This window comes from Aotus nancymaae, unplaced genomic scaffold, assembly GCF_030222135.1.
Source record: "Aotus nancymaae isolate 86718 unplaced genomic scaffold, 86718_ANA_hifiasm-v0.15.2.pri h1tg000089l, whole genome shotgun sequence".
NCBI classification, from domain to species: domain Eukaryota; kingdom Metazoa; phylum Chordata; class Mammalia; order Primates; family Aotidae; genus Aotus; species Aotus nancymaae.
Window position 1 is genome coordinate 1204213 of NW_026988504.1, and position 21254 is coordinate 1225466.

The 21254-nt window shown below is 57.5% G+C and overlaps 1 protein-coding gene across 1 annotated transcript in view; it reads left to right on the forward strand.

Annotated features, from left to right (window-relative positions):
• CCDC57 (coiled-coil domain containing 57) overlaps positions 1 to 19157 on the forward strand; it is a 141858-nt gene extending 122701 nt beyond the window's left edge. The window contains exon 21 of the mRNA XM_064369329.1: positions 18889 to 19157. Within this exon, the coding sequence (XP_064225399.1) occupies positions 18889 to 19073 (185 nt within the window). The 3' untranslated portion in view covers positions 19074 to 19157. The remainder of the gene's footprint in view (positions 1 to 18888) is intronic.
• The last annotated feature ends 2097 nt before the right edge of the window (positions 19158 to 21254 follow it).

The following is a 21254-nucleotide window of genomic DNA, read 5'->3' on the forward strand; positions in this document are numbered from 1 at the left end:
ATTCACGCTGTGAAAGCTTTAGGGAGACGTAGGTGCTTAATGCAGTTGAGTTGTCGTGATGATCTGCGAAGTATCTCGATGCTTTCCTCGTGTTTTGAATATTTGAGTGTGCTTGACTGAATTATCTGTCTGGTATTTTTACTTCGTGTAAGGATACTTTCCTTTGCCAGTGTACCTTCAGTGGCTCACACTTGTAATCCCAGCACTTTGGGAGGCTGAGGTGGGCGGATCACAAGGTCACAGATCGAGACCATCCTGGCTAACACAGTAAAACCCCGACTCTACTAAAATACAAAAAAGCCGGGCGAGGTGGCACACACCTGTAGTCCCAGCTACTCGGGAGGCTGAGGCAGGAGAATCGCACACTGACTCTAGGATGGAGCGCAGCTCCGGAGTTGCTCCCGACAAGCAGTCTGCAGGCTCCATTCTAGACATGGAGAGGAAGTTTCCGCCTCTTTTTCAGACATACTCGGTGCACTGTGGGTAACAGAGTGTGAGCACTGCACTCTCATGAGCAGAGTTTCAAATAATAATGTTGCCAGACACAGTGGCTCAGCCTGTAAACCCAGCACTTTGGGAGGCTGAGGTGAGCGGATCACTTGAGCTCAGGAGTTCAAGACCAGCCTGGGCAACATAGCAAGACCCTGTCTCTGCAAAGTAATAATAATAATAATAATAAAATTATACTGAAACCGTTAACAATTTGGTGGCATCTAAATTAATGACATGAACAACTATTGTAGGACGTGGTGTTTAGTCACAATGTCACGCAGCTGTGCTGAACAGCCACACTCCTGCTCAGGCTCTGTCCACACCCCTTCTGTGCTGACCTATCCAGACCCAGCAGTCACACCCCGTCCCAGGGCATGGCCACAGCCCAGCCTCTGAGGCCTGAACACCTGCCTGGAGCTGGGGCTTCCCCACACACCCTGGATGCAGTTCTTTGGAGGTCCTACCTCCAAGCCTAGCCTCCTCTCTCACCTGCGTTTTTATGACAGCCTCAGACAGGTCTCTCGCACAGACTGATGGGGCTCAGCACATCAACCTCATCTGCCTCCCTTCTTCCCCCAGCCACCTGCACTCCAGCTCCAGCCTGTCTGCACCTGTGGGCACCCCACCCCTGTGCACCTGTGGGCGACCCCACCCCTGTGCACCTGTGGGCACCACACCTGCAGAACCAGCAGCACCTGCAGGCACCCCACCCCTGTGCACCTGTGGGCACCCCCACCCCTGTGCGCCTGTGGGCACCCCACCTGCAGATCCAGCAGCACCTGCAGGCACCCCACCCCTGTGCACCTGTGGGCACCCCACCTGCAGATCCAGCAGCAGCTGCAGGCACCCCAACCCTGTGCACCTGTGGGCACCCCACCTGCAGATCCAGCAGCACCTGCAGGCACCCCAATCCTGTGCACCTGTGGGCACCCCACCTGCAGATCCAGCGGCACCTGCAGGCACCCCAATCCTGTGCACCTGTGGGCACCCCACCTGCAGATCCAGCAGCACCTGTGGGCACCCCCACCCCTGTGTGCCTGTGGGCACCCCACCTGCAGATCCAGCAGCAGCTGCAGGCACCCCAACCCTGTGCACCTGTGGGCACCCCACCTGCAGATCCAGCAGCACCTGTAGGCACCCCACCCCTGTGCACCTGTGGGCACCCCACCTGCAGATCCAGCAGCACCTGTGGGCACCCCCACCCTGTGCACCTGTGGGCACCCCCACCCCTGTGTGCCTGTGGGCACCCCACCTGCAGATCCAGCAGCACCTGCAGGCACCCCACCCCTGTGCACCTGTGGGCACCCCCACCCCTGTGCACCTGCAGGCACCCCACCCCTGTGCACCTGTGGGCACCCCCACCCCTGTGTGCCTGTGGGCACCCCACCTGCAGATCCAGCAGCACCTGCAGGCATCCCACCCCTGTGCACCTGTGGGCACCCCACCTGCAGATCCAGCAGCACCTGTGGGCACCCCCACCCCTGTGTGCCTGTGGGCACCCCACCTGCAGATCCAGCAGCAGCTGCAGGCACCCCAACCCTGTGCAGCTGTGGGCACCCCACCTGCAGATCCAGCAGCACCTGCAGGCACCCCAATCCTGTGCACCTGTGGGCACCCCACCTGCAGATCCAGCGGCACCTGCAGGCACCCCAATCCTGTGCACCTGTGGGCACCCCACCTGCAGATCCAGCAGCACCTGCAGGCACCCCACCCCTGTGTGCCTGTGGGCACCCCACCTGCAGATCCAGCAGCACCTGTAGGCACCCCACCCCTGTGCACCTGTGGGCACCCCACCTGCAGATCCAGCAGCACCTGTGGGCACCCCCACCCCTGTGTGCCTGTGGGCACCCCACCTGCAGATCCAGCAGCAGCTGCAGGCACCCCAACCCTGTGCACCTGTGGGCACCCCACCTGCAGATCCAGCAGCACCTGCAGGCACCCCAATCCTGTGCACCTGTGGGCACCCCACCTGCAGATCCAGCGGCACCTGCAGGCACCCCAATCCTGTGCACCTGTGGGCACCCCACCTGCAGATCCAGCAGCACCTGTGGGCACCCCCACCCCTGTGTGCCTGTGGGCACCCCACCTGCAGATCCAGCAGCAGCTGCAGGCACCCCAACCCTGTGCACCTGTGGGCACCCCACCTGCAGATCCAGCAGCACCTGTAGGCACCCCACCCCTGTGCACCTGTGGGCACCCCACCTGCAGATCCAGCGGCACCTGTGGGCACCCCCACCCTGTGCACCTGTGGGCACCCCCACCCCTGTGTGCCTGTGGGCACCCCACCTGCAGATCCAGCAGCACCTGCAGGCACCCCACCCCTGTGCACCTGTGGGCACCCCCACCCCTGTGCACCTGCAGGCACCCCACCCCTGTGCACCTGTGGGCACCCCCCACCCCTGTGTGCCTGTGGGCACCCCACCTGCAGATCCAGCAGCACCTGCAGGCATCCCACCCCTGTGCACCTGTGGGCACCCCACCTGCAGATCCAGCAGCACCTGCAGGCACCCCAACCCTGTGCACCTGTGGGCACCCCCCACCCCTGTGTGCCTGTGGGCACCCCACCTGCAGATCCAGCAGCACCTGCAGGCACCCCACCCCTGTGCACCTGTGGGCACCCCCACCCCTGTGTGCCTGTGGGCACCCCACCTGCAGATCCAGCAGCACCTGCAGGCACCCCAACCCTGTGCACCTGTGGGCACCCCCACCCCTGTGCACCTGTGGGCACCCTCACCCCTGTGCACCTGTGGGCACCCCACCTGCTGGCCCGACAGCACCTGTGGGCACCCTCCTTGTTTGCCCACCAGCTGCCTCCTTAAAGTCTGCACAGGAGCCCTGTCCCCCATCCAGCTTCCTTCCTCCCTGCACCAGCCCCCAGGCCATGCCATTTTTCTTCCTAATCTTGATTCCATCTGTCTGCTTCAGAATGTCTCAAGGCAGGGGGCATGGTCCTTGATTCCTGTCCCCTCCATGTACAGGGAGATAACTGGGAGGAATGGGGACATGGGAGACCCCGAGTCTCCTAAATCCAGGAATCTCAGGAAAAGTTTGATAAACTAGAGAAACCACCACGCATTAGCCAAAAAAAATGTGACGCTTGAAAAAACAGACACTTCTGGATAGAAATATTAAATATATAAAGGCAGCATTTTCTCCAGAGTTAAGTCATCTGTAGTTTCATTCTAATCAAAATATCAAAATACAGACATCATTTCTCACCACTCCTGCCCCCCCATCCCCTCCACCCTCCCCTCAGTGGAGCCTGTTAGATAAGAATGTGGTTGTTCTCCAGGAGCCAGGAAAAGAAAGAACCATTCAACAAGTGGCAGGGCGGGAGCACAGCTCACTCCTGGGCTTCCTCTCACGGGGCCGCACACTGCCAAGCATTCCAGGCCGAGGGAGGGGCCCCAAGGCAACCACAGAAATACGCACGAGTGGAATGGAGTATTTACAAACGGCCGGAAGGGGGCTAGCCTTAGATATGAATGGAGAAATCACAGATTTCTAAGGTAGTGAGTGTTTTTACCTGAAAAGTAATCAAACCGGAAAGACATTCTTCAGCAGCACGATAGGAGTCAGCCATGCGTGGTGAGTAGCACCCAGTGAGGACGCAGCCCTCCCTAAGGCAGTTCCGGAAGAGCACCCAGTCAGATGTCTGACCTCACACCCCCCACCAAGAAGTACCTCCTTCTGAAGTCGACCCCCTGTGGCAGACCTGCCTCCTCCTTTTTGGGGTGCACCTTATGGGTGTGTATCAAGCACCCCAAATGTCCTTTCAGGAGCTGGTACAGGGACCAGCCACCCAAGAGTCTGTGCCGCATGTGTGAGCAGCTGAGCACAAGTTCCAGAACACCTCGCTGGGGCAAAGGGTGCTCCTGGCCCCATCTCCGGGTGCATGGGGCGGCCTGCGCTGATGAAACACCGCGTCCGTTCCTTCTCCCTCTTCCCTTCCTCCCGCCCAGTCCCTATCCCCCAGGCCGCAGCCCAGGCCGCAGCCCAGTCCCCGCCAGCCGCCCTGTAAGGACAGAAGTGGTTTGTAAATACATGTGTTTATCTTGTTTTCAGTTGCATATTAGGTGGGCAGCTTGCTTTTTTCTGTATGTCTGCAGTATTTTTCTGTCAGTACACACGAGCTGACAGATCTTCCTGGTAGTTTTGTGAGCCACTGCCTCAGCTCACCTCCCTGTTATTTGTGAGCACTTGGACGGCCTGTCCTTTTCAGCTCTTAAGATACTGAAGTCCTGTGCATGAGCCCTGCGTGCTCACGGAGGCTGCTGCTAGGTCAGTATCTGTAAGAGAAATAGCTGGGTCAAAGGTAGGGGCAGTCTGAGTTCTGAGTGCTGTTACCCAGTTGCCCCCGGGGCACTGGCCTGACTTCTGCTCCTGGCTGCAGGTGTGACGTACCTTCCCTCACTCAGTACTTGTGAATTTAGCAAATGGTTTGGGTTTTTTTGTTTTTTTGTTTTGGGACGGAGTCTTGCTTGTCGCCCAGGCTGGAGTACAATGGCGCAATCTTGGCCCACTGCAACCTCTGTCTCCTGGTTCAAGCAATTCTCCTGCCTCAGCCTCCACAGTAGTTGGGACTACAGGCGCGCACCACCACACCTGGCTAATTTTTTTTACCTTTAGTAAAGACTGGGTTTCATTCACCATGTTAACCAGGCTGGTCTCAAACTCCTGACCTCGTGATCCACCCACCTCGGCCTCCCAAAGTGCTGAGATTACAGGCATGAGCCACCATGCCCAGCCTTTTGGGTTTGTGTGTGTGGCCAATCTGATAAGTCAAAACTGATCCTTCATTACTGGTTTGTTTTGTTTTTTGTTTTTTGTTTTTTGTTTTTTTTTTTTGAGACAGAGTTTCGTTCTTGTTACCCAGGCTGGAGTGCAATGGCGCGATCTCGGCTCACCGCAACCTCCGCCTCCTGGGTTCAGGCAATTCTCCTGCCTCAGCCTCCTGAGTAGCTGGGACTACAGGCACGCGCCACCATGCCCAGCTAATTTTTTGTATTTTTAGTAGAGACGGTTTCACCATGTTGACCACGATGGTCTCGATCTCTTGACCTCGTGATCCACCCACCTCGGCCTCTCAAAGTGCTGGGATTACAGGCGTGAGCCACCGCGCCCGGCCTCATTACTGGTTTTAATTTGCCTTTTTTCTTAGACCATTTTCTTTCTTTCTTTTGAGATGGAGTCTCACTCTGTCGCCATGGCTGGAGTGCAGTGGCACAGTCTTGGCTCACTGCAACCTCTGCCTCCTGGGTTCAAGCGATCCTCCTCCCTCAGTCTCCTGAGTAGCTGGGATTACAGGCGCCTGCCACCACACCTAGCTGATTTTTGTATTTTTAGTAGAGACAGGGTTTCACCATTTTGGCAGGCTGGTCTTGAACTCCTGGACTCACACAGTCTTCCCACCTCAGCCTCCCAAAGTGCTGAGATTACAGGAGCAAGCACCTGGCCTAATTTGCCGTGTTGTTATTGCTGTTGACAGGATCTCACTCTGTTGCCCAGGCTGGAGTACAGTGGTGCCGTCTCAGCTCACTGCACACTCTGCCTCCCGGGCTCAAGTGATCCTCCCACCTTAGCCTTCTGAGTAGTTGGGACTACAAGCATGTGCCACCAGCCTGGCTAATTTTTTTATTTTTTTTGTAGAGATGGGGTTTCTCCCTGTTAGCCCAGGCTGGTCTCGAACTCCTGAGCTCAGCTGATCCACCTTGGCCTCCCAAAGTGCTGGGATTACAGGCGTGAACCATCGCACCTGGCCCAATTTGACATTTTTAAATAATGAATGAGGTTGGTCATATATTTCCTGTTGATTGGCAGAGTGGGGTGGCTCATGCCTGTAATCCTAGCACTTTGGGAGGCCAAGGCGGGTGAATTCTGAGATCAGGAGTTCTAGACCAGTCTGGCCAGCACGGTGAGACCCCATCTATACTAAAAATACAAAATTAGCTGGGCGTGGTGGCACACGCCTGTAATCCCAGCTACTTGGGACGCTGAGGCAGGAGAATCGCTTGAACCTGGGAGGCAGAGATCACAGTGAGCTGAGATCACACCCTTGCACTCCAGCCTGGGAGACAGAGCAAGACTCCGTCTCAAAAAACAATCAATCAATCAGTCAATCTCATTTTTCCTGTCAATTGGCCATCTTATGTGTGGTTTATGTGTTGTTGACATTTTTGTCCTTTTCAAAGGGGACTAGGAAAGCTGGCAGCAAAACAGTGGGTGTTTGTTGTGACTTTAGAAAGTCAGAGACTCCAAGGGAGCAGGAGCTTTTTGGAGAGGGCCTGGCTCTGTGGGGGGCCGCGACTGGAGACCAGAGGTGGGGCTGTAGCCTGCTGTGCAGACGCATGCAATCCGAAAGGTTCTGTTTGTTTTCCTGGAATCTTTGTTGAGCGCTTACCCAGTGCCAGGCACTGTACCTGGTATTTCACCTGTGCTCAGGTGTTCACGCTAGGCTGTACAGCTACTACAGAACGCAGAAACTGAGGCCCAGGGCCACACGACCACAGAGCCCTTACCTGAGGGTCGCAAGGCCCAGCCCTCACTCTACACGCTGGAGTTCTGGAAGGGCCTCCTCTGATCAGAGCAGGGGGAGGGCCACGGTCGTCCTGGGGTCAGAGGAGCTGCTGGGCGGGAGCTTCTGAGGAATGCAGCTGTGCCTGTGGGGGTGCGGAAGACTGCACAGGAGAAGGGGGTGGGGCTGCCACGTGGGGCCTCACGGAGATTGGGGCCGGCGCTCAGTGGGCCCTGAGCTAGCATTGACAGTGACAGCCCCTGGACTGCTCCCGGGGGGTGGGAGTCAGAGGCGCTCCCTGCCATGCACCCTCTGGGTGGGTAGCGGGTGAGTGATTTTGTTCTGGGTGGAGGCTCCCCTCCCTGCCACCCTCAAGCTGCAGAGGATGGTTTAGGAGCAAAAAGGGTCACAACTTTAAAGGGGCCCCCGTGTTAATGCTGGCTCTTTTTCTTTAAAAGATTTGTTCTTTTGAAAATTAGTTTCTCCACAGATTTTGAAATGTTTTCTTTTTAAAAAAAAAGTTGCATAAATATATATATTTTTTGAGACAGAGTCTCCCTCTGTCGCCCAGGCTGGAGTGCAGTGGTGTGATCTCAGCTCACTGCAGCCTCCACCTCCCAGGTTCAAGTGATCCTCCTGCCTCAGCCTCCTGGGTAGCTGGGACCAGAGGTGTAAGCCACTATGCCCAGCTGATAGAAAAAAATGTTTTTTGTAGGGACAGGGTGTTATTATGTTGCCCAAGATAGTCCTGAACTCCTGGGTTCAAGCAGTTCTCCCATGTCAGCTTCCCTAAGAGCTAGATTACTTACAGGCATGAGCCACCATGCCTGGTCCATAAAATATATATTAAGCCAGGCGTGGTGGCTCACGCCTGTAATCCAAGCACTTTGGAGGCCAAGGCGGGCAGATCACCTGAGGTTGGGAGTTCAAGACCAGCCTGACCAACATGGTGAAACCCCGTCTTAAAAAAAAAAAAAAAAAAAAAGGTATATTAAGGTTGAATAATCCTGTTAACTACTAACTCAGTTTTCGTTTTGTTTTGTTTTGTTTGAGATGGAGTCTGCTCTGTCATCCAGGCTGAAGTGCAGTGGCGCAATCTTGGCTCACTGCAACCTCCGCTTCCCGGGTTAAAGTGATTCACCTGGTTCAGCCTCCCGAGTAGCTGGGACTACAGGCATGTGCCACCATGCCCGGCTAATTTTTTGTATTTTTAGTAGAGACGGGGTTTCACCATGTTGGCCAGGATGATCTCGATCTCTTGACCTCGTGATCCGCCTGCCTCGGCCTCCCAAAGTGCTGGGATTACAGGCGTGAGACACCGCGCCCGACTCTTTTTTAAAAACTGTTTATAGAATTATCAGAGCATTTCTGGGCAGTTCTGTGTGTTGAACACACCTTGTGACCGGGCTTTTCTCATCTCAAGATCCAGAGGGTGAGAAGGACAAAGCAGCACCCTCTTGCCAGACAGCCCGAAGGCTGGCGGAGCCTCCGCCGGAGATCACATGGGCGGGTACGCCTGTGCCCTGCCCAGGCCCCAGTGGTCGCCGCAGACTGGGGCTCCTTGCTCACGGGTGGGCCAAGTGCAAAGCCACACAGCCGCAGCTGGTGGAGTCGGGGTCTGGATGCAAGGCCTGGATCCAGTCCAGGCCAGAGCCTTCTCTGCAGAGGGCCCAGGCGCCTGTGCGCGGGGTGACTGCCAGCCTGGTGGGGTGGGGGCGTGGCGGCCCTGCAGACGGGCTTGGTCTCCTGAGGCCGTGTCAATGCCACCGCAGGGCCGCCCTCCATGGCCGTGTGGGGCCAACAGCCTGTTTTCCCATGTTTCCCGGAGAGGCTGGAAGTCCTGTTCTTTTTATATAGAAAGTGTTTCCTTTGTAAACATCAGCAACTAAGTAAATCCAAACAAGGTGTGGGCCAAATCGTGGCAGGTTTGGGGTGCTCCAGCGGGACCGCACCTGGGGATGGGGTGGCTGTGGGTGGGTGCTTCTCACTCCCACACGTCGTAGCTGAGAAGACAGAGCGAGGGATCAGGACACTCGAGCACCAGCCGCCCTCCACCTAGTCACGGTGGCCCTGCAGGGGCTGCCAGTCTCTGCATTCAGGAGCCAGTGGGCGCCTAGGACACACCTCCTCTCCCCACCTGGCGTCCTGTGCTTTTGAGCTGAGACTGTTCTGGGCCTTTCCTAAAAGAATGGTGGAACTCCGGAATGGCATTTCAGTGTGCTTGGCCTCTGCAGGACCAGCTGGGCTCTGAAGACATGTGAACATGCCCTGAGCATTTGGCCTCAGTACCAGCTCATCTCACGCCGCCGCCCTCCCCCACCGCAGCCAGAAGCCCCCATGCTGTCTCCAGCCCCCACCTCCGCAGGCACTGCTTCTGTGACACCCAGGGCTTTTGCTCAGGGGAGCAGGTTGGGATGTCCCCACCATGAGTGGGTAAGGAGCTCCCTGTGACACGGTGAGAAAAGGCAAAAATCACACCCAACGGGGACAGTGAAGAACAGTCTACAGCTCCTCTGTAAACACACAGGGAACGTTACAGCCTGTTCTCCCATCTGTGGCCTCACTCCGTGTACTGACAAGAGAACCCCTCAGGGCCCAGGTGACCTGCACTAGGAGATGGACATCGGGCTCCTGGTGGCCGAGGGAGATGGACAGCCCGAGAGAGTCCTGCAAGACACGCTGCGGGCCAGCAGGGTGGCCATGGGCTCCTGTTTATTCTTTTCTTTATTCTCACTTTTGCCCAGCCCAGAGGGCAGTGGTGCAATCCGTGGCTTCAACTTCCCAGGCTCAAGTGATCCTGCCACCTTGGCCTTCCAAAGTGCTGAGATGGCAGTTGTGAGCCCCTGTGAGCCCCTGTGAGCCCAGCCTGGCATGGGGCCCTTCACCCAAACAGGAACCAGGAGGTGAGCTTGGTAAGCAGCACATAGGCTCCAGGAATGCAAGGGGGCCGTGAAACGGAGTCAGCCCCTCAGTGTGCAAAAGAAACGCAGCACGTGTCTCACTGGCACTGCAGTGGGATCAGGACAGTCCTGCTTTTTGGGAAGGAAAGGACCCTCGTCTTGTTTCTCAACACCTGCCCCCATCCTCCTAGCCCCATTGCTGTAATCAGGACAAGCTGTGACTCAGAGCGCAGGCCACGCTGCTGACTTTATGAAGCTGGGTGCACGGCCCCACAGCACCTTGTCACTGCAGCTCCAGGAATCCAAGAACCAGTGCTCTGGCCAAGGAGGGAGCTTGGGGGTGTCCTGAATGGCACGGACGACCCCAGCCTCCTGCCCTCACTGATTGTCACAACCTGCAGCTTCTAAAGAAGGACAGGCAGCCTCAGAACTTTCTGAGAAACGGCTGGTCAAGTAGATGTTTGTTAGCTCTTTTCTTGAAATTGTAATGATGAAACCATGACTGCCACTTAGGAAAGTAACTTGTGTTGAAATAACTTTTAGAACAAAGTAAATACATTAAGAAATAACCAACTCAGCTTACTTGGGAGCGTATCGATTCTAGGGCCGCAGGCGGCCGGCACTCATGTCTCTGGCCCAGCTGTGGCTGTGAGGATCAGACTTTTCTGTGGTTCGTTTCTTGTTTTCTCTTCTTTTTTTCTTTTGTTTTTGCTTTTTAATTTCCACCCTTATACCCTGAAGGATCAGACTTTAATGCTCCTCCATAATCAACCAGAAAACTGGACAGAGTAGATGAAACAACCGTTTACAGACGTAGGACAGTTGGTTGCACAGGACTGTGACCCAGACAAGACTGCCACCCTTGTGGGAAGGAAGACCAGCGAGGCGAGCCCGGGGGCCCTGGAAGCCGTTTCTGGGCTGCTGGTGCAGGGGGAGCAGGGGCTGAGCACAGCAGAGCACCCTCACTGAGCTGAGACTGCACTGGCCTGGGGAGACAGAAGGAGTCGGCATTTCAGGGCAGAATCCAGCGAGGAGGAAACTGCAGAAAAGAGCTCCAGAAATCTGCGTGGGGTCCTGAGTCTGGACTGAGGGCCGGCCGCACACGTACAAGAGAAAACGGGGTTCTCCTGAGTCTGGACTGAAGGCCGGCCGCAGACGTACAGGAGAAAACGGGGTTCTCCCGAGTCTGGACTGAGGGTCGGCCACACATGTACAGGAGAAAACGGGGTTCTCCCGAGTCTGGACTGAGGGCCGGCCGCGCACGTACAGGAGAAAGGAGCCTGTGAGGTGAACCGCTTCCAGAGTTCTCACAGGGCTGTGACACACTCGCTGCAGCCGGGGTGACGGGTGCCTGGTGGTCACTGTGCACGTTCAGTGCTGGGATCCAGGCGTGAGCTACCGTGCCTGTTTTGTTTCTTGAGATGGAGTCTCACTCCGTCACCCAGCTTGGACTACGGTGGCCCTATCTCGGCTCACTGTAACCTCCACCTCCCAAGTTCAGGTGATTCTCCTGCCTCAGCCTCCAGAGTAGCTGGGATTCCAGGCACCCGCCACCACACCCGGCTAATTTTTATGTCCTTTATAGAGGTAGGGTTTTGCATGTTGCTCAGGCTGGTCTCGACCTCCTGACCTCAGGTGATCCGCCCGCCTCGGCCTCCCACAGTGCTGGGATTACAGGCGGGAGCCACCGGGCGGCCCTCTTCGTTCTTCTTGATCGTGCTGATAAAGGTTAATCTCGTTTTTTTCAGACAGTCGTTGGTTCTGTCGACCTTGGAGTTTCTATTTCACTGAACCTCGTAAATTAGGATTTCCTTACTTCTCGTTTCCTTGAGTCTATTCTCTTGCTTTTTCTAACTTCTCACATTGGAGATTTAGCTCATCTAAACCTTATTTTTAATGTTTTTGTTGGAGGAACAGGGCCCCACTCTGTTGCCCAGGCTGTAGTGCAGTGGCGTGAACACAGCTTTCACTGTAGCCTCAACCTCCCGGCTCAATCAGTCCTCCTGCTCCTGCCTCCTGAGCAGCCGAGACCACAGGCATGTGCCACTGTGCCCAGCTAATGTTCAAATTTTTTTGTAGAGAGAGTCTCGCCATGTTACCCAGGCTGGTCTCAAACTCCCCGACCTCTTGAAGTGTTAGCATTACAGGCGTGAGCCACTTCGACTGGCCAAAACCTTTTTAACTGTGGTGTTTCCTGATAAGCACGGTTAGGGTGGTATGTGTCCGCTGTGCCCTACGAAACTGCAATTTATAATTTCAGTTATAAATAATTCATTTTATGATTTTCTTTATAACCCGAGATCATTCAATAGCAGGTTTTACCATTTTGAAGCAGAAGCTGGATGAGGGGTTTGATGTTGGTTTCGAATTTCATTGCATTATGTTTGGAGTAAATTGAGCCTTGCTCTGTGGCCTGATGTGATTGCGTTCTAGGCATGGTCTGTGTTTGCCAGAAAACAAAGTGCATCATCTGTCTGCAAGGCCAGACCTCCTGTGCCTCCTGACTCAAGCCAAGCAGTCCTGTTGATGAATGAGCTTTTGCCAGGAGTGTGCAGATTGGTTTGTTTTTGAGGAACATGGGTGATTTAAAACCTTCGTCTGCTCTTAGTGATCTCTTCCCTGAGGCTGTCTCTGTCATTACTTGACCTGTTTGGAAGTTGTACCTTTTATTTATTTATTTATTTTATTTTTTCTGCACCTCAAGTTGTACCTTTTAAAATACAGAGTTCTGGCTGGGCGTGGTGGCTCATGCCTGTAATCCCAGCACTTTAGGAGACTGAGGCAGGCGGATCACTGAGGTCAGGAGTTCGAGACCAGCCTGGCCAACATGGTGAAACCCCATGTCTACTAAAAAGGCAAAAAATTAGCCAGGTGTGAGCCTGTAATCCCAGCTACTCAGGAGGCTGAGGTGGGAGAATTGCTTGCACCTGGGAGGCAGAGGTTGCAGTGAGCCAAGATGATGCCCCTGCACTCCAGCCTGGGTGACAGAGGGAGACGCTGTGTCAAAAATAAATGAAAGAAAGAGAGAGAGAAGAGAGAGATAAAGAGAGGAAAGAAAGAAAGAGAAAGAAAAAAGGAGAGAGAGAAAGGAAGGAAGAGAGGAAAAATGGAAGGACAAAGTGAGGAAGATTGCACCAGGATTGCCTCAGATGGGTCTTGCTATAAATAAAATTCAATCATACCAAGAAGAGCCATACAGAGAGAGAGAGAGAGAGAGAGAGAGAGAAGGTCAAAGAGACTTTTGTCTCTTTTTCATTTTTGCCGACTGCTGGGAACCGAGGCGTTTGCTCTGTGACTTGGAAGGACAGCGGAAGGGATTTCCGTTTAGCTCTTGTAGCCAGATGGTTTGTGAATGAAAATCCTCCCGTGCATGTCTTGGACACCATGACACGCTCTACTCTGTTTATTTTAGTTTAGAACTGAGAGCCAGTGACAATGTGATACCGCACGTGTCAACACAAGCAAGAGAGGTCTCTCCCTGAGACTCACGCCTGTGCGAATGTTACGCCTGGTCCGTGACCAGGGTTGAACCTCCTTCCTGAGGGGCCCGGCCGTCCATAGAGGAGCCCGTTTTCAGGGGTGGGAGCACAGGTCAGGCGCTCTCCCAGCAAAACCCCAGGACCCGGGCAAGCCATTACACTGCCAGCCAGAGCGGCCACAGGTCACTCATCTCTGCCACTTGCTCTCTGAGTGGCCCAAAGTCAAGGACTGCAGCCTGGCCAAGGGACCAGTGGCCTGTGGCCTCTGACTGTGAGCTCAGAGAAGGCTCCCTGCCCCAACATCACGTGGACAGAGGCAGGGAGGCACGTGGACGAGGAATGGGGATAGAGACCAGGCCTGCTGCAGGAGCAGGTGGGTCCGCAAGGAAGGCTCATGCATTTTCTGACCAGGACTTCATCCCGAGGTGTGTGCAGAGTGACCCAAAGCCTCCTAGTCCATGCTGTGACTCTGGGCCCTGGAGCCCACCCCCTTTCTGTAGAAGAGGCTGTTCTGGAAGCATCTGTCCTGAGGGCTCCCAAGGGGACTGTAGGGAGCTGAGAGCAGCTGAGGCAGGAGAGACGGTGGCCGGCCCCTCCCAGAGTCCAGTCTCAGGCAGACATTGGTATGACTTACAGCCTGGGGGCCGACGTGGCGTCCTCCAGTCCACTTGGGCAGGTGTTGCCAGGGGAGCAGGCGTTTGGCGGTGTAGCTGTTGCACAGCCTTGGGTGTTTCTTCAACCCGGGCTGCCCTCGTCCTCCTGCCACGGCACGGCCCCATTCGTTCTAGAACCTACAAACCAACTCCATCCCCCCATCCCCACAGTGCGGAGCGCCAGGCCAGAAGCACCTGCCTCGGGCCTCTTCCTCCTCCTTTTGGGTGGGAGCACGGAGATGCCACAGAGGGCGACAAGCCACACAGCAGGGTCCAAGGCAGCCACGCCCCACTCCCGCAGCATCTGTGCCCCACCCGAGCACCAAGCCGCTGTGCCACGCACCCCCCACCTGCTGCAGGCATGTGGGCCTGTGCCTCCCCTTCTACGGGAACCCAAAACCCAGGGATCCAGAGGGCCATTGCCCAGATTTCCGGAGAACACCTCCAGGGGCCTGGTCTCCAGGGGAGGGGAGAGTAAGGGGAGGCCTTTCGCCCGGCTCATGGCTCTCCATGTCCCGAGTGGTCAGGCAGCTGATATGTGCGTGGCTGGCGTAGCTCCTGCTGAGCCGGGCTCCCTGGAGGAGAGCGTGGCCTCTTTCCCAGCTGTCCTGCTGCCAAGACATGCAGGGAGCAGCCCTGAGACACGGGCCTCAGCCAAAGTGAGAGGCAGGCGGTGCCGTGCCTGGGGCCGTGGCTGTGGCCTGCCGGTCTGTGGCCCTGAGATGCTGGGGTGCCCACCTGGAGCTGTGAGCTGGCCTGGCGAACCTGGGAGGGCTCCACGGGCCCTTTTGGAAAGTTCCCTTTTCATGAATTTTACCTAGCGTCCTCCCGCACGTGCCCGTGCTGTTTTTTGCTGACCCCAGACAGTGCCAACAGAGGCCGCGAGTTGTCTGAACACCACCCCAGGCACTCGGCACTCAGCGCAGGGTCCTGGCCAGAGGGGCATGAGGCCAGCATCCCTCACTTCAGGACCAGGAAACCAGTTCCCATGCCTCCAAAACAGCAGAGACCGCTGCCACTTCCTGCAGCCCCAGCCCAGCCTCCCAGGGCCTCAGGGCCTTCTCCCTGCCTTAGTGCCTCTGCCCTCCGAAAGGCAGGAGACGCCTAGGGTGCAGAGGTACCCGAGCTGTCCAGCTCACAGGCCACTGCCCATCCCTGGCGCTCGCTGTCCCAGCCTCCTGGCGGCCTCCTTGGCACCCACCAGCCTGCGGCCACCTGTGCTGGACCTCTCGGCCGCCTCCTTCCTGTGGGCTGAGTTTGGATGGGCCTGGTGGGAAGCCAGCCCCGGAGGAAGGCCATGCGTCTCTGGGCCTCGCCTGTGTGCCCACCTTCCGCAATGCAGCCTCGAGCAGGGACAGACCCACCTCTCTCAAAGCCTTGTGCCCACAAAATTTTTCCCCTAAATTCCCTTCCTTGGGACCCCAACCTGCGGCCCACTACTGGGTGACCCATCTCAAGGGCTGGGATGGGGCCAACATGGGGCAGCACTGAGAGGCTATAGCATTCAGGCCTGGGGGGCACAGCAGCAGCAGGGGCCCCGCCAGTGCAGTAGGGGGTGGAGCCTCAAGGGCGGCCAGAGGAGGTGCTGGCATGGAACGAGGGGTCAGCCTGTGGGCGGTGCCCAGACCCCCAGTCTCACCTCTGCCCTGTTCCAAAGGCCAGCAGGCGGGGCCTGAGGATCTGGGGTTTCCCGCAGGACTGCCCAGAGCCCTGGAGCCTGCAGCGCCCAGCACCCTCCCCTCCTGTGCGTCTGCCCAGTCGGGGGCTCCGGGCTCCATGTGCCAGTGAGGAGGGCAGGGCAGCCGGACAGAGCAGGCCCAGGGCTCATGCTGGCCAGGGCGTCCCCCTGCGGAGTGGCCATGGGGACCAGATCACCTGGCCTCCCTCCCCTGGGCTTCCCCTGTGCTCTCCTGTTCTCACACTCAGGGGCAGGTGGTGTCCAACAGTCCCACAAGGGCAGCCCCGTGGCCACTGTGGGCTCCTGTAAACCCCAGGCCTGAGCTCCAGGAGCTCAGGGGTGGGGGTGTCCCTTAGGAGACATCAGCAGGTGGGGTTGGCGTGGCCTGTGAGCTTCACAGGCATCGGGGCTGTGGAAAGGTGCACGCAGCTTCTGGAGATTCTGGACGGGGGGAGCCAAGTCGCGTTCGCAGTCGCTTTCCGCACGTCAGAAGGCCTGGCGCCATGCCGACAGCAGTAGGAATCCTTATTCCCAAGAGACTCGGAAACACAATTAGTTGCATTTGAGACGGGTTAATCTTGGGTGATGAGGACCCCTGTGGCAGCTAGGGGGATTCAGCAGTACGAGGGCCCTCGACATGGCAGGGGTGTACCCCAGAGAGCAGTAGAGGCCACAAGGAGACAGAGGGGCCTCTGTGCCCTGGGCCCAAGGCCACAGAATGGACTTGAGGTCTGAGCTGCCATCAGGGCCAGGCCCTCCCTATCCCCAAGGTAGCTCTGGAGAACCAGGGCAGGCTCAGGCTCACCGTCCAGCCCTTCCCAAAGCCCTAGGAAGCCAGGCAGATGTGCCCAGGGGCGCCCGGGGCACCCAGAGAGCCAGGAGTAGCCTGGAGAATGAGCCACCAGAGCCCAGTTGGGACAAGAGCTGGGCTGCTGCTCAGGCGCAGGAGAAGAAACGCACGGGGCGGCCGGAAAGCCGGGGACCAGCGCTGCTCAGCGTTCTCGTGCCCACAGGCAGAGACAGAGCGATGGCGTCACCTCCCCTGCCATGGGACAGGCTGTGTCCTCCCCCGAGATTCCACCAGCTTCAAACCTCCAAGTATGGTTCGACCGCCTGAGGGGCCAGAGCCCAGCCCAGGGGGCCCTGCCTCAGTTAACCCCCTGGGAGGGGTTAAGCATGAGAGGAGCCAGCAGGTCCCAGTCCTCCTCCCCTGGTTAATTGCTGCAAGGCCTTGGATGTTTCAGGAACTTTCCAGAAGCTCTGTTCTGGGCCAGAGCGAGAGCAGATGGTGGGGGAGGGCTGCAGGGCCCAAGAGGTGCGTCCCTCATGCTGTGCCCGGCAAACTCTGTGCACATGGTTTCCCTGAGGCCCAGTCAGCCCAGTGCAGAAAGACAAATCCCAGCCAGGCTCGGCAAAACAGGTCAGGCGAGGAGGGGCAGAGAGTGGTGAAGGCTAAGAGTGTTTTTAGAACCAGTTACTGGTCTGACCTCAGATTAGCATCAGGTAGGAGAAGAACCTGGGGTCACAGGGAGTCACGCCTGGGCAGCCCTTGCCTCCTGGCCTAGGGCTGGCTGGGCTGAGGCTGCCCCCTGCCCTGCAGTCCTGGGCTCATGGCCAGTTCCCTGCCACCATCCCCGAGGAGGACTCGGAAGGAAAGGGGCCGGTGAAGAAACCAGAGCCTGCAAAGTGGATATTCCGTGCTAGGGAGGCCAGACCAGCCCAAAAGCCCTGCCCCAGGTGGATGGGGAGGGGAGGGCCTGCCCTGGGAAGGGGGCCAGCCCACCCTCCCTGCCCCGGCACTGTACCCCACCCACACCTCCCTGCTTTGCCTGGGGAAACAGCTACGGTCCTCCCAGCAGCACCTGCCCGGCCTCCCCAGCAGAGAGGCTGCCCCTTCGACCCCCTCCCCAAGTTCACTTTTTCTGAAAATCCCCACAGGCGTTGTCTCAGGAAGATCAACTCAGGCCGAGCCCCCAGAATTCCTGCGTCTTAGAGAGGGACAACCAGGGCCTCTGGGCTTGAGGAGACCCCTCAGGGCCACCGTGGAGCACTAGGGCCTGGTCAGAGGACCAACTTCGCAGCGGGAAGCCCTTTCCACAGGACACCGCACCCTCTGTGGTGGCAGCCAAGCCAGTGCTGGGGGAGCGTGGTGCCGAGGTCAGGCAGGCTTATTGTCGAGGGATACGCAGTGGGAGCCTTTGTATGAAGAGGAGGAAGTCCTCTGGGGGTTGGAAGCAAAGGGAGCAGGCAGTGTCCAGCAGGGGGCCAGGGGCTAAAGGATGGCTGGTTCTGGGTGTCTCGAGACCCCGACCGTGGAGTGGGTGGGGGAAGACGGGCCCAGTAAGCCCAGCCAAGCAACATGCATCATTGCCGGTGTCCCCAAAGCACAGACGCTACCCAGGCACCCAGGCGGCACGCAGGCCGCATGGGCCAGGCTCCAGCGGGAGGCCTTGGCCACTGGCTGACCTGCCCAGGTCCACCTGTCCGGACTGCGCACTGGGCTGCACTGAGCTCACATCCCACCATGGGTTTTTAAATAACATTTTGTTGTTTTACCAAAAAAACACATTCTTAATTCAAAAAACGGAAAATAGAGAAAAACTAGCCAGATAAAGACGATCCCTTACGACACCGCTGTGTGAAGATGGTCTCAGCCAATGCTTTGGAAGGGCTGCCTGGCGCTGAGGCCCGAGCCTGTGTGTGTGGCGCTATTCTAGGCCCTTGGCCTGTGCCTGGCCAGGGGGTTCCCACTAGCATGGCCTTTCCTTCGGCCTCACAAGCCTGGCACTGCTGGCCCATGGGGGAGGCAGGGGCAGGGGATGTGTCTCAGAGGGTGCGGACACCTGGCGCAGCTGGGAGGAGGGGCTTCTGGTCAGCCATTTACCCCAGTATCCCTCCCACTCCTGGGACCATCTTCAGAGCCAGATGTCCAGGTGCCCAGCGGAGGGGCAGGCCCAGGCCCTACCAAGCGGGACCCACTGAGCAAGGCGAGGACGCAGCTCTCCAGTCAGGCCTTCAGGGATTCCTGGAGCAGCCAGGCCAAGGGTCACAGGACCCTGCTGGCCGGGGCAGCAGAACCGCTGCACATGTGGAGAGCGTGTGAGCACAGCCTCCTGCCCCTCCTGCACTCCTGACGCAGGCTGTTTTTCTCCCGTTTCTCTTTACCCGGTAGAGCTCCCGGCTCCTCCAGCAGCCGATAGGAGCCCCGTCAAGATGCAGGCGGGCTTTGCCACCCCAGGGATGAAGACGGCAGCGCAGGCAGGGGCCAAGCCCACAGGAGCCTCCCGGTCTCATCCCGCAAAAGTTAAAGGCTGCCAGAGGCCCCCCAAGATCCGGAACTACAACGTCAAGGACTGACTTCCTCGATGCCCCCGCCGCCGCCTGGGGTGCTCAGGGCCTCTGCACGAGTGCCTGTGCTGTCACCTACGTGTGGGGGTGTGTGGGCGCAGGATGCAGGGTGGGGGCGGAGAGCCGCAGGGATGCTGACCAAAGGCCTCCCTGAGTGCAGGGTCCATTAAAACCAGGCTCCTCCCTGGGGCATCTCCTTGGCCGTAGCATTGTTTATCTGTCCTACTTGGGAAATGCAGTATCAAGTGCTTGTGCCCGAGCCCGGCCGGGCCATGGTGACACCACCCACAGCCACCTGCACGTTGGCGGTGTTGGGGATAGTGTGGCCTTCCTCAGAGCTTGGTGGGGGGCAGAGCAGAATGCCCACCCACAAAGCAGGTGTCTCCTGAGAGCCCCATGGGAGGGTCCCTCCCAGAAGGAGAGCCTCGGATCTGAGTGAACCCGGCCAAGGTGACCCCCAGAGGCCAGATGGGCGCCGGGGCCTTGTGCAGGTTGGGGTGTGAGTGTCAGGTGCTGACAGGGTGGGGGCCAACCCAGGATAGCGGTCACTGCTGGGCCTTCCACCCCCACCCCTACAAAGGACAGCAGCAAGATGTTCCTGCCACCTGGGTGCCCGGGGCCATGCACCTGCAATGACAGAAATGCACATCAAGTGACGCCCATCCGAGCCACCCGGAACACACCGCACTCGCCTGCCGAAAAGCACTTCTGAGTCCTCCACACGTACAGTGCTCTGCAACCAGCAGAAGGGTGACTTGTGGGGGCTCATGTCCCACCCCCACTCCTCCGGAGCCCTGCCTCCATCCCCCCAGCCTGGCACCCAGGCCTGATCATGCCCTGCCAGATAAAGTGCAGGGGTGGAGGTGCTATTTACCCAGCTGGGTGAAGTGCCTTGCTGCATACCCTCAGGCCACCTTTCTGAACCGGGCAGACAGCTTCTCCGGGAAGATGGGAGAACGCTGCTCCCAACACTAGCCTGCCTTGTGTGTCACCTTGGCAAATCACAGGACCTTTGCCGCTTCAGTTAGCACCCGTGTAAAATACAGACAGTGCTTCCAGGGAGCCTATCTGCCTGCCTAGCTCACAGGTGTGCCCCCGGATAAACATGACAAGCAGAGCCCACACCACATAGAGGCTGTGGTTCCCCAAGGCAGGACTCTCCTGCACAGGCTGTGCTATGGTAGTTAGTGTCCTCATTGGCTCCATGGGAATCCACAAACGGAGACTGGGATGGGCGGTGGGGGGGAGGGTCCCCCGCAGTTGTCCCGTGGAAGCGAGTCATGGCCCTGTGACGTTTTTTTTTTTTTGAGACAGAGTCTGCTCTGTGGCCAGGCTGGAGTGTAGCAGCACCATCTCGGCTCACAGCAACCTCCGCCTCCTGGATTCATGCGATTCTCTTGCCTCAGCCTCAGGAGTAGCTGGGATTACAGGTGCCCACCACCATGCCTGGCTAATTTTTTGGATTTTTAGTAGAAACAGGGTTTTACCATATTGGCCAGACTGGTCTCAATCACCTGACCTCATGATCCACCCACCTTGGCCTCCCAAAGTGCTGGGATTACAGGCGTGAGCCACCGCGCCCCGCCCCCGGAAGTGCTGGGATTACAGGCGTGAGCCGCCGCGCCCGGCTGCCCCTGTGACTTTCTTTAGCTGAAAGTGAGTTGAGCTGCTGGTCACTTTCTTTTTCTTTTTGAGATTGAGTCTTGCTCTGTCACCCAGGCTGGAGTGCAGTGGCACGATCTCAGCTCACTGCAACCTCTGCCTCCCAGGTTCAAGCAATTCTGCCTTAACCTCCCAAGTAGCTGGGACTACAGGCACACGCCACCACACCACGCTAATTTTTAATTTTTAGTAAAGATGAGGTTTCACTGTGTTGGCCAGGCTGGTCTCAAACTCCTGACCTCAGGTGATCCACCAGCCTCAACCTCCCAAAGTGCTGGGATTACAGGTGTGAGCCACTGCATCTGGCCTAATTTTTGTATTTTTAGTAGAGTCGGGTTTTCATTATGTTGGCCACGATGATCTCCAACTCCTGACCTCGTGATCTGCCCACCTCAGCCTCCCAAAATGCTGGAATTACAGGCATCAGCCACTGCCAGTCACTTTCTGTAGAAGCTCTCAGGGTGCTGGATGAGTCTCCTGGCTTCTGGAGCCGTCCAGGGCTTCCCTATAGCTGGCACAGACGCCGTC